The sequence below is a fragment of the Juglans regia genome, chromosome 10 (assembly GCF_001411555.2).
Source record: "Juglans regia cultivar Chandler chromosome 10, Walnut 2.0, whole genome shotgun sequence".
NCBI classification, from domain to species: Eukaryota; Viridiplantae; Streptophyta; class Magnoliopsida; order Fagales; family Juglandaceae; genus Juglans; species Juglans regia.
Genome location: NC_049910.1, coordinates 14619201 through 14631819, shown reverse-complemented (window position 1 = coordinate 14631819; position 12619 = coordinate 14619201). Strand labels below are relative to the sequence as shown.

The 12619-nt window shown below is 36.9% G+C and overlaps 3 protein-coding genes across 3 annotated transcripts; 1 reads left to right on the top strand and 2 right to left on the bottom strand.

The window, feature by feature from the left end:
- Positions 1-2906: 2906 nt before the first annotated feature.
- LOC109004360 (expansin-B3-like) lies at positions 2907-4682 on the top strand. The gene is made up of 4 exons (XM_018982893.2): positions 2907-3233; positions 3386-3695; positions 3891-4020; positions 4156-4682. Exons 1-4 carry the CDS (start codon positions 3074-3076, stop codon positions 4354-4356), a joined length of 801 nt encoding a protein of 266 aa, XP_018838438.2. The 5' UTR covers positions 2907-3073; the 3' UTR covers positions 4357-4682.
- A 250-nt stretch (positions 4683-4932) lies between these two features.
- Positions 4933-7911, bottom strand: LOC109004365 (clathrin light chain 1-like). Its single transcript, XM_018982897.2, has 3 exons — positions 7490-7911; positions 5854-6007; positions 4933-5734 (listed from the first exon to the last, which is right to left on the bottom strand). Exons 1-3 carry the CDS (start codon positions 7783-7785, stop codon positions 5237-5239), a joined length of 948 nt encoding a protein of 315 aa, XP_018838442.1. The 5' UTR covers positions 7786-7911; the 3' UTR covers positions 4933-5236.
- A 620-nt stretch (positions 7912-8531) lies between these two features.
- LOC109004366 (probable polyol transporter 4) lies at positions 8532-12225 on the bottom strand. Its single transcript, XM_018982899.2, has 2 exons — positions 11842-12225; positions 8532-10490 (listed from the first exon to the last, which is right to left on the bottom strand). Exons 1-2 carry the CDS (start codon positions 12062-12064, stop codon positions 9118-9120), a joined length of 1596 nt encoding a protein of 531 aa, XP_018838444.1. The 5' UTR covers positions 12065-12225; the 3' UTR covers positions 8532-9117.
- Positions 12226-12619: the final 394 nt, after the last annotated feature.

The window sequence follows — 12619 nt, the reverse complement described above, 5'->3', positions numbered from 1 at the left end:
TATTGGTGTAGCAAATCATTTACTTGCTTTTCAACAGACCTAATGGAAAGCAGTATCCCATGATCGATGAATATTGAAGGCAAAACAAAAGTTACCGTCCACGCACGCAAGGACCTGTTGGAATCTCGGTAGAATGATGGAATTACATTTGCTCCAAGATCATGATCATTTTTACTCTTATATGTATATTACACATTTGAAGGGGATGAAAGGAAAAAGGTTTCGAGAGTGTTTGGCTGCTGTGAAATTTCTGATGGGTTTGCTTCAAATACTTTTCAGTATGTTAGTATTAGTGATTGCAAAATGATAGGAATCAAAAGTCACGAGTGTCATGTTTTCTTACAAATACTTCTTGTGGCCATTGGTGCATACTTGAGACAAGAGATACACTTGGTTTTGACAGAATTTAGCACCTTTAACACATCCAAGGGCACAAACACTGTCCTTGGATGTGTTAAAGCTTCTTGAGGGTTAAATCGCTATCATTCTTTGCAAGCTTAAGATGATATTTTTCTCTGCTTAATTTTTTTTTATGTAATGGTGCACTTAGCCATTCATCCATTGCGCGATAAATTACTTGCATGTCCAATACAATATAAGTGAATGTATTCATTTGAGAGTTGGATGTATTGGGCAAATTCAAGCATTAGGTGAAAAATAAAGTTGGTCCAAAAGGCTCCATTTGGCTTGTATTCATATCAAATGTTTGACATCATGTTTCATGTACATCCATGATGTTGAGACAATTTTCAATTGAGATGAACAAAAGAATGATGATGGTGACACCTAGGAAATAGAAGAATTATCTGTCTTCTCACAGATCTTTGTCGCTAATACTTACTATATTTCTTGAAGATTTATTGCATATTTGCTACCCTCCTCGAGCATTTTTTTTAAAATATTATCAGAATATAATTTTTTAAAATTATTTTTATTTTAAAATTTAAAAAAATTAAATTATTTATTATAATTTTATACAAAAATTAAAAAAAATTGTAATGATTATATTAGCTATCTGGTCTCATCTGCATCACTCTGTGCTGCACCCTTTTAATCTAACAAATCCCCGAAGGAGCTTAGGGAGCAGAGCCAGAGCGCCAACAATAAATAAGCAAAAATCATTTTCAATAATTCAAGTTCTTCAAGAGTCAAAAGAAAGGATAGTATAAAGTAGAAATGAACTAAAATCTTCTTTCAAGAGCACTAATTAAGTACCCTTCAAGTGGCTAGCTAGTATTGTTTACTTAAAACTAGAGCTTTTATATTTGTACCCATGTGAATGGTATGTTTTTTATTAGTGTGTTTTTATTTTTTTGGTAGAATTAATGTTGGCTTCAAGTAATTAAGGGATGGCAACCTTAATGAACGAACATCTTTGAATGTAGACAGGCACAGATTCTTCCACCCTTGGCAACCATGCTAATCACATGTTATTAAAGCTAGTAGACAAACTAATTAAGAATAAAAATACTTTAACTATAAAAGAATTATATAAAAATAAAGTAATTAATATGGCTTGATGCAGTACGTCTTCATTATAAGTTATTTTTATTGTAAAGTAGATCTAAAGAATCACATGAAGATATATCAGTTTGTCATAAACTTATTTTATATAATCTCTTTGTATCTATATCAATTCTCAATTAAAAAAGCCATTCGAAATTGGTGGAGAGTCAAGACTCGAGTTGATTTTTCCGTTCATTATGGTAACCAACATCTTTTTTGTTTGCAAAGAAGAAAATAAATAAGAAATTGTTGGTATATGACTTCTATCCTAAATAAATGTAATATGGGTCAACAAAATCAGCTAAATCCTGCACACAAATTTCACACACCAACTATATTAAGAGAATTTTAAAATTTTATATCTTACAAATCAAATCTTTTTAGAACAATAGCGTGAACGGCGTTCGTGTGTTCTACATTGGCTTGTAACTAAATATATTATATAAGAAACTATAATTAAACTAATAATAGATAATTAACTAATTATATAAAATACACCAAACATAAAGTACATATAACATAAATATGCATTACATAGTGCACTATTATATTAAAAAGAGCTCAAGTGATCGAACCTAGTCAAACTTATACTCATTTAAATTGATTTGTTAGAATTTTTACGAGTTTTACTCTTTCAACATTTAGCCAATATTAGTGTTTACTAACTAATTTATTTACTTAATGAACTAAACTCCAATATAGTATATGTAAATAAAAGTGTTACAATCATAAAAAGATTTTACAATACTTAACTTATAAATTGATGTAATTTTATGTGATAAATTTAATTTTTATAATAAAAATAAATTTACAATCAAACGTAACATATAGTTACCTTTACGAATTTACTTTTTTTAAAATAACTTTATTACTAAAGTAATTATAGTATACAGACAAAATTTAAGACTACTCATTTACAGCCCAACATAGAGACCGTTTTCTTTGGATGATTAAAATTATAGAAGAAAAATTTTATTCATCATCCTCATACCATACACTATTCATAATTTTTTTTTATCTTATTAAATGTGTGGTGTATAGATGGTAAATAGAAGAAATCAATTAGTTTAGAAATAATAAAATAAAATAAAATAAAAATATGGTGTGTGGTGTGGTATTTGGAAATGATGACTAGCAAAACTCTAATTCGAAAGGATAAAAAATAAATAATAAAAAATAAATAACCAATGTTTTTTTTAAATGACCAAAACATCCTTAGCCTTGTAGACACCAAACAGAGACGTACGGTCGTGCGGAATTAACGGCTTAACCGTCCATGGAACCCCCTCGCTGGCATTCCCGTAAATAAAGCTAACAGCCTCGTAAACGTAAAGCCACCAACATAAACCTTCCCGCCCTCTCGACATCCTATATATATAGAGATGAGAAATTCTTATCCTTCCCACCAACCTATACCTTTAAAGCGCTTTCACCCAGCAAAAACCAACGGCAGACCTCTCTCCGGTCATCTGCCAACTGCTTGTATCAGGCTTTGCGCTTCGTGCAAGCGGTCATTGTGAGCTGAGACCTGAGGAATTGGGAATTGTTGCCGCCGCCGCCAGACACAATGTCACGCCGCTTTGGCTTTCTCAGCCTGCCGTTGGTTTTGTTGTTGTTCAAGTGTTTGGTTGGGTCTCAGGCTCACTCTCAGAACCCTGCATTAGACCTACATTGGTACCCAGCCACCGCCACCTGGTACGGCAGCTCTGAAGGCGATGGCAGCAACGGTATGTCACTATTCCCCCCTCACCCAACCACATTTTCGTTTTCCGAATTGATAGTTGATTCCCTCTCGCATTGCTTGTTTTGCTTGAATTGGCTTGGAAAATCGATGTACGTACAACGTCATATGATTGAGAAAGGATATTGCTTTTTGCAGGTGGGGCATGCGGGTACGGTAAATTAGTGAACATGAAGCCGATGAGGGCCAGGGTTACTGCAGTGAGCCCGGCGCTGTACAAGAACGGTGCTGGATGTGGGTCATGCTTTAAGGTGAAGTGCCTAGACAAGAGCATATGCTCCAGACGCGCTGTGACCGTAATTGTGACGGACGAGTGCCCCAACGGAGGCTACTGCGCCATTGGCCGCACGCACTTCGACCTCAGTGGCGCCGCCTTCGGCCACATGGCCGTGTCTGGGGAGGGTGGTCAGCTTCGGAACCGAGGTGTGCTCCCAATTGTTTACCGACGGTACGTATATATAATTATATATATGCGAGTGGTCTTGTTTATCTTTAACTGTTTGTGTTTTGTTTTTTTTTTTTTGTCACCTTTTGCCTGCAGGCTACCCATATTATAAATGATTTTCATTTTTTTTTTTTAATCCCATGAAGTAAATTGATTTTATTAACCCATTTGTTCATCATGTCCGTCTGGTAACTACAGTACACCATGCAAGTATCATGGAAAAAGCGTTACCTTCCAGGTAAATGAAGGTTCATCAGATTACTGGCTATCAATTCTCGTGCTCTTTGCGGATGGAGATGGAGACATCGGATCAGTGCAGATTAAACATGTACGCACGCACTCTTTTTCTTTTCTTCAATCTTTTTAATTTCCACAATTTGCTAATAATTGCATGCCAAATACATTATTATAAGTAGAAACTTATCAATTAAATTAAGTTATTCATGTATGTTAATGTTGGCAGGCAAGTTCTACAGATTGGGAAGATATGACGCATCTTTGGGGTGCAAACTGGTGCCTTAATAAGGGACCCTTGAAAGGGCCATTTTCTGTAAGGGTAACAACAAAAACAACAGGAACAACTCTCTCTGCCACAAATATCATCCCTACCAATTGGGCACCTAAAACCACTTATACAGCCTCTAGCCTCAAGTTCTTAACCTAATCTCTGTTACTTTCTTTAGAACTTGTTTTTCTTCCAAAAGGGCTTCTCTTCTCTGCATGGCCAATCGCAAAAAGTAGACGTTGTTGTACTTCGGTATACATAATCTTAGTTTTATTCTTTTATTTTTTTCAAAAGAAAATAAAGTTCTCTTCCTTTTAACTCTTTCTGATTTGTCACTATTGCTTTGGGTGACCATGAAAATGCAGCCCTCTCCAAAGGAGGGGGAGAGCGTGCTGTACATTTTTAATGAATCTGCACCGTTCAATGTATATTTCGTCAATGTTTCATTACGTTAATTAGCTGAAAATATATTAAAAATTAGCACATGATCAGTGCATAAAGGAGGACCAAACCGTTAAAAGCCATGCGCGCGCTCTCCAGGTGAGCTAACGACACAGCTAGCTCGACGCTAGACCGATCAGTGGATTTATATCATCGTTCCTATTAAAAAAATAGGACTTTCACAAGCTAAAAGGACAAATGAAAATTTAATTTCCTCTAATCTAGTTTGGAGGAAAACTATGTCCAGTAAATATAATGACCTGGAATGTATAATGCTGAGAAAATGGCAAGCAATTAAAGACAATAGAATGCATTCAAAGCAAATCCACAAACCTATAAAGTACAGGTGTAAATTGGGAGAGATTATATAGCTAGATAAAGAATGCCACAAAGCAAGTGGAGAGAGGCGAAAAAATGCATGTTACCTAATCTTGGAAATTAAGGGTTAGGAAGAAAACCCTCCACAGCCATCTGACAGACTCTACTGCATCTGCAGATGGTCGTTCTTATTTCAACCTCACAAATGCGAAGCAGAGAAACTACATAGATTTAAGTGAACAAAGAAGATGTTAATAATAAAAGAAAATATGTGGTGTCATCACTTAGCAGGGCCTGGATCGGTTTCAGCAACTTGATCAGCCTCCACAGCTGTAGCAGCCTGCTCACCTTCAGCAGCTGCAGCAGCCTCTGGTTTGGAAGGGTCAGAAGCAACATTAGCTGCAGCATCTTTTGCATGTGAAGCAGATGCATTTCCTCCAGCAGCCTCTGTTGTAGTTGGCGTGGGACTTTTCCCATTCTTGGCATCCTTCCCTTCCTTCGGGTTCTTACCATCTTTGACAGGTGTGGGTGGGGGAGGCATCATGTGTGGGGGAGGATTTTGTTTTAGCTTTGAGAGAATCTGCCGCAATCTTGAAAGATCAGTGGGTTTCCCGGGCTTTGGACCATGAATGACAATAACCGAAGGCTTCTTGTCAGCATCTTTTTTCCCTCGCTTCTTCTCAATGTTAGGGACCTCATGTGGAATGAGCTCTGCTATTGCTTTCCAGTGATGCTTGTGGGCTTCTTTGTAGAACTTCTCTTGGTCGGCCAAGTAAAGCTATGCAAAACATCAAGTCCATTTATATTAGATATAAATCACAGAAAGTGATGTGAGAGAGAGAGAGAGAGATAGGGCCAGAGGGAAAAAAGGAAAATAATAACATTTGAAACTCGTACCTTCTCCCTTTCTCTATTGTTAGTCTTATTTGTTTCACAATTCAATCTCCTTTTCTCATAAAAGGATTGTTTATACTCTTCAGCTTCTTCAATAATTTGATTTCGCAACTCCTTTTCTCTCTTTTCCTTTTCTTCGAGATGGATGGCATTTTGACTGCACCAGTAATGTCAAGGGCTTTAAAATGTACATATCAAGTGCCTAAGTAGGCTAGCACTAAATATAATAGTGAAACATCCATATAAGCTCATGCAAACACTTGGCAGACTTCCTTGTGTCGTTGGCTAAAGACATGTACCAGGTGAATAGGGGTGTAAAAAAAACCAGAAAACCAGTTGAACCAACCAAACCGGTGGGTTCAGTCCGGTACCGGTTCTTAGGTGAATGCGAGCTTCCCATGTAATCAGCTCTTGGCTAACCCTAAATACTATTTTCCACATGCTCATTATATAAGCAAGGAAAAGGTAGAGAAGAGTGGAAATCTAGCCAAAGACCTGAAGTGAAATGCTACCCTGAGCAGACATACCACCATCCATCCCTCCTTGGTAGCGTAATACAATTTCATAAACTCACAAGTCCATTCCAGAGGGAGTACTTTGGCTCCCAGGGTAGCTTTGCCACTCACCAACCATCATCCCTCCTTGGGTAGTGCCAAATTAAGATTTTCTTTCAATCAGTGCAAACTCTAACGAAGATGCTTAAACAAACATATTGCTTGGTATGATGTTGGCTGTCTCTAGAGAAACTTATTAAGAAGTTTCAAAAACAATAATTTTAATAAACCTAAAAAGTTTTCTAGAATGTAAATATATACTCGTTAAAGGGACAACCTAACATGAATCTTGCACTAATCCATATAATCTCATGCTTAAAAAACAGCACAATAGATACAAATTATATTAGCCCCTCCCCCGAGGTTTAGGAAAATATCAAGGGCTTATCTCCTATTTTCGGAAACTATACTCTGCCCCTTAAAAAATGTGATCCATACAATATGTAAACCTTTACAACCACTCACGTGCCTTTACAAGCAATACAAAGTATTCTTTTCCCAAGTTGACTTTCCATCCAAAGCCTCATCTTATGGTTGCTAACCAAACTGGTTAGATGATGAAATAGAAAAGTGTTATCCAAAGCCTCATCGTAGGGCCAAAGTGTTCTTTTGGGGAAAATAGAAAAGAAGGTAAGTTCATTATAATATTTCCTCAAACCTTGAGGAAGGTTGGTGTAATTTTTTTGATAAGTAACGGAAGGTTGGTGTAATTATCCCAAAAAACAGAATAAAACAATCAATTTCAAGTCTACTCAATAATTCTTATTGCAATTGAATCATATAAATCACGAGAAAGTAGCAAAATGATTATTATAATCGATGTAAAGAAACATGCATAAATACTAATGTTTTAGGTTATAGGAACTGCTCAGATCCCAACCATCGCAATTTCCTAATGAACAATAACAAATTCATTCATAACAATCATCAATCAGTGAAAACCCAGTTAACAAATTCATTCATAAATCATAATTCATAATTAGCTAACCTATTGAAACCCAGCTATGCAGTCATAAATCAAGCATAGTTTTTCTTCTTTTTTTCAGGTCATAGCCGAAAACTCAACCGGATTTTTAAAAACTCACCGCCTCCACTCGCGCAGCTTGGACCCTTCCTCGCGCATCGCCTCAGGCGGTGGCAAAACTGGGCCGTCCGGAACAAAAGGCCCGCCATCATCAACGTCATCATCTCCAATAGAAGCGGACTGGAAGGGAGAACCGTAGTCCGGGTCGGTTGGAGCAGGGATCCCGTAAACGTCGTCGTTGTAACCATTGGAGCTGTCGTGATGGTCGGTGTTCAGGTCATCGGAGGGAATAGGCGGTGGTTCCCCAGCGTAGTCGTAGCCAACGTAACCGTCGTCGTTGTCGTCGAAGGACGCCATTTCTGAGCTCTCTGGCTCTGTGTCTGTGTATTGGGGGGGAAGTGGGAGTCGAATGGTTAGTTTGTCGTTGTCTGAGTCCAAGACTCCAAAGGCCAAAGGAATTAACGGCGTGTTCGGGGAGGGCGTTGTTTGTTTCGTAGGAACCAGATTGAAGGCAGATGGATTGAATTCCAAACAAACACGTGTTTATTACTTTTGTTGACTGGGAAACAAATCCGTGACGTGGATTGAAGATATTTTTTAAAAAAAATTTAAAGAAATTTCACGATAATAAATTAAATAATTACATTCTTGGAAATGATATATTTGAGCACGTTTTACATCTTCATCATCATCATCATCTTCGTCTTCTATCTCTTTAAAGAAATTTCTTATACGCATGATTCGAGTTTGAACTTGTTTAGGCTGCCTTTGCATACTATGCTGAGCTTAACTTGGTTATTTATGAATAATAATGAGTTAAATGAGTTTAAAAGTGTTTAGATATTAAGATGAGTTTAATACTATTTATGAGAAATTAAAAAATGTTGTGATTATAAGTATAAAGATGTGTTGAGTTGAAAAATATTATAAATCCCATATGTAAAGAAATTTTGAATTGAGATGAGTTCAATAATTTGAAAATTAGATATTTAGATGTTAGACTCAATTTAAAATTAGATTGAACTAAGATGAGTTTTTTGCCATTCGTATTCTTGACCAAATAGGGCTTCAAGTTCTTGATTGAACATTGTTTGCAAAGAATATCGATAACTCCATAGCCTGGATGGTACACTTCTATTAAAAGAATATCTCAGAAAATTACAAGTAGCAATGAAGGCAACAATATCAGGATTGCTTACAACTTCAATGCCTTATACAATTATGTCAATTGTTCTAGACGTAATCCAATCCAATAAAAGTAGATGTACAGCTCAGATAAGCAACAGTTTGCTCTCCTCGTCTACAACAAGGATAATAAATCCAAAACCACTTTGTATTTTCTCTCTTTGGTTGCTAACAGAGAGAGAGAGACTGGATCTCCGATAAATACTACTCATCATCCCCATACCACATACCAATATGTGATTTGTCATTTTCGTCCTTCTATTTAAACATACATGTTTATACGTCAATATGTGTGTTTAAATAAAATATAAAAAAGACAAATCACATGGTGCGTGGAGTAGGGGATGATGAGTAGAAATTTTCATTTTGAAAATCCCACATTCTGCAAGAGTAAATCCAGTAGACATATGCAAATTCTAATCCCTTGAAAGCTATTAAGCAGTCTCATTCAAACCAACTAGTCATAGGACCAGGAAGATTTTGGGTCGTTTTGTAAACACCCCTTTAACCAGTCATTTCTTTCTGCACAAGATGCTCCACATCTTCCAGCTCCACTTCACTTCCTTGCCATCCATGTTCGTTCTGAAATAGCAACTCAATCTGCTCCAATGATTTGCCTTTAGTTTCAGGAACAAGCTTATAGACAAAGAGAACAGAAAGAGCTGAAACAGCAGAGAAGGTGAAAAAGGTTCCAGCCACTGTAATTGCATTTGATACAGAGAGGAAAGACATGGCAACCAGTCCACTGCACACCCTATTACCCACTGCCCCAAGGGCAGCTGCTTGAGCACGGAGTCTTAAAGGGAAGATTTCAGATGTCAAAACCCAGCAAACAGGGCCGATTCCCACAGAAAAAAAAGCTACATTACCACAGACAGACAGAATGGACAAGGCAACTCCAATCTGTCCTTTCCCAAGTAGAGATAGAGATATTCCCAAACTGAACAAACAAATAGTCATTCCAATTGTGCTTACATAGAGTAAGGGCTTCCTGCCAAGTTTGTCAATAAAAATAATAGCCACCAATATAAAAACGGTCTTTGTAACACCAACAGCGACAGTAGCAGCAAGGAGATTTGAGTTCCCCTTGACCCCAGCTTCTTTGAAGATTTCAGGACTGTAATACACAGTTGCGTCAATTCCCGTGATCTGTTGGAAACACTGGATTCCAAAACCAGTGACCAGCATCCGGCGAAGGGAAGGAGAAGGGCTCAACAGTTCACGCCAAACAGCTTTCTCTTCGGACTTGTCCACATTTGGATTTCCAGCAGCTAGTTGTATTTCAGCAAGTCTCTCCTCCACCTCTCTCTCATCCTCATTAGTTTTTAACAACACTAATCTTGCTTCATCAATTCGGTTCTGCATCACCAACCACCTTGGTGACTCGGGAATTACGAAGAGTGCAAGCCCAATGAACACTGAGGGCAGAATTCCCACACCAAGCATTATTCTCCAATTTATGTGTGCTGGAAGTCCAGAAAACATGTAGTTTGAGACATAGCCAAGTAGGATTCCTAAGTTTATAAAAATCTCAGGGAATGAGGTTAGTGAGCCTCTAGCAACGGTGGGCGATATCTCAACAATATAAACAGGAGCAATCATGACTCCAAAGCCAATTCCAATCCCAGCCAGGAGTCTTCCGATCATTAGTACTTCGAATGAATGAGCAAGAGTCATTACAGCAGCACCAGCTTGAAAGACAACAGCAGCTAAAGCCATTGTCCATTTTCTACCAATAACATCTGATGTTCTACCACCCGCTAAACTTCCAAAAAGCGAAACAATGCTCAAAATCCCGACAAGTACTTCTTCTTGCACCTCAGTTATCTTCAGATCTTCTTGTATAAATATAATGGCTCCACTCATGACCCCTACATCTACATATTGTAAACACCAAATATGACAATTGACCATTATTGGAGTAGGACAGTATAAACATACATGATATACATAGAAGCTGGAGTTCATTTTTCACCACTATGATGATTGGAACAGGAGTTCGTTGTATTGGATTATTAACACAATAAAGAAGACAACAGCCATGTCAAATGTTGAGGTAGATTAATGAACAAGAGCTGCCAACATGTGTTTTTCTATTACTGGAAAAGAAAGAGAAATAGTAGTTAGCATACCAGTTGACAACCCATTTTCACTTATGGAATAATTTTTTTTTTTTCAATTTCTGTCTTTTCTTAAATAAAAAGAACTCATCTAACAGACTTTTACTCTAAAAATTCAAAAATTAAAAAAGTAATTTTTTTTTTTTTATTGATTCAGTTTAAATGAATTGTCAAATGATATGCCTTCTAGAATGATCCAAAAATAAAGGACTAGAATTTAACAGTTTCCCTGTATGTAAACTTTCCATTTAAATCTGACGAGTAATGTGAAACAGATCTAAGATCTGAAAATCAAAACTAGGTTTGCAAATTAATCTCGTTAAATTTTCGAAAGTAAAATATGAGATTGCAGTTTTCTTTTGTCGATGTGTATTGCCCATGCCCAGGAGAGAGAGAGCAGAACTTTTCTCAACAAGTTCTAGTCCGGTCTGATGTACCACGATACTGAGACTAAAGATGTGCGATAAAATTCCAAGAGTCATATAAATGAAACATGAAAAGTCAGGTTAGGTGGCTTTCCACTAGTTACCCTCATCTATAAAACCAAAAGTTAGCATTTTTATATGTACCATTAATGTTTAACTCAAAGAATGACCCATCAAAGTAACAAAAGAATCCATTCAGCAGTTCATGATAACTGTGTTCCTTAACATGTCGGTTCTGACCCTAGTAAAAAAAACCATATATATGAAATAAAAATCGGAATTCCCACGGATGATTGGAAAAAAGGCAAAAAAACTAGACATAAACGTTGGAATCATACAAGAGTTTGTGTTTGAATTGTCGGTCATAGGATACCTTTTCCCTGCTAATCTAAAAAATGGGATAAAGAGCTTCCCTTGTTTTTTCCCGATCTCTAAATAAAAATCAAATCAAATCAATCATAAAGTGCTGATACTTATGATTTTGGGTGCTCTCCACAAATGGAATTCATTCTTCATCCAAATGGAAAAGATATAGGTAGAGAACCCATCCGATTAAGAGAAATAGCAAGGTTTCAAAAATCGTCGATACATTAAATTGTTGAAGGAAACATTTTGACTAGATTAATAGCTGAAAAACAACAACAACAACAACCACTCAAAGGCTGACAGATAAAAAAACATACCATAGCCGAGAAGAACAGAGTTGAGAGAAGCAAAGACGGCACAGGCAAAAACATATTTCCTTGTATTCTTACTCTTTCCCTCTTGATGACGATGGTGTGAAGCATCATCAGACGCTTCGGGGAGCTCTGAGTCCATCCTTCTGTATTTATTCTTTGTCCCCAATGGAATACCTGAAAACCCCATCTCTCCATTCCCATTTTCTTGGACACCCACTAACGCCATCTCAGTTAAAAAAACAGAAAACAAGACAGCCCAGAAGTTATTTGGGGGGGCTTTGACTGCTAAACTATCTGAGCCTAAGCATGTCTTGGGTTTTAGATCTGAAGGAGGGCAGAGGGAAGGAGAAGACTCGGCAAGTGGGGCCCTTCTTTTTGTCACACAAGCAACCCCACTTCCCCTGTTATTTACATGTGCCAATGGTCTGCGTCACAAACTTCGACATCTCACGTTAGAAAGCTCCAATTGTTCTGTCAAGGTAACAGCTGTGGTCATGGGAAGTAAAATATGGAAACTTTCAATGATTATTTTACTAGCCAATCGGCTTTCCTTCCTTCTTTTTTCAGGAAACTTGGAGATTCTAGTATATTTATATTCTGAAGTTTTTTCTTTGACCTGTATTTTATCGAGGTTAAGCACTCGTTTCCGTAGTAAAATATGAAATGAGACGAGAAATATCTAAATAATAAAGAGATAGTTTGTAAATAATAATAAATTAATTTAAATTAATATTTTTATTAAATTTTAAAATATGATAAAGAAAAAATTAAATAAATATAT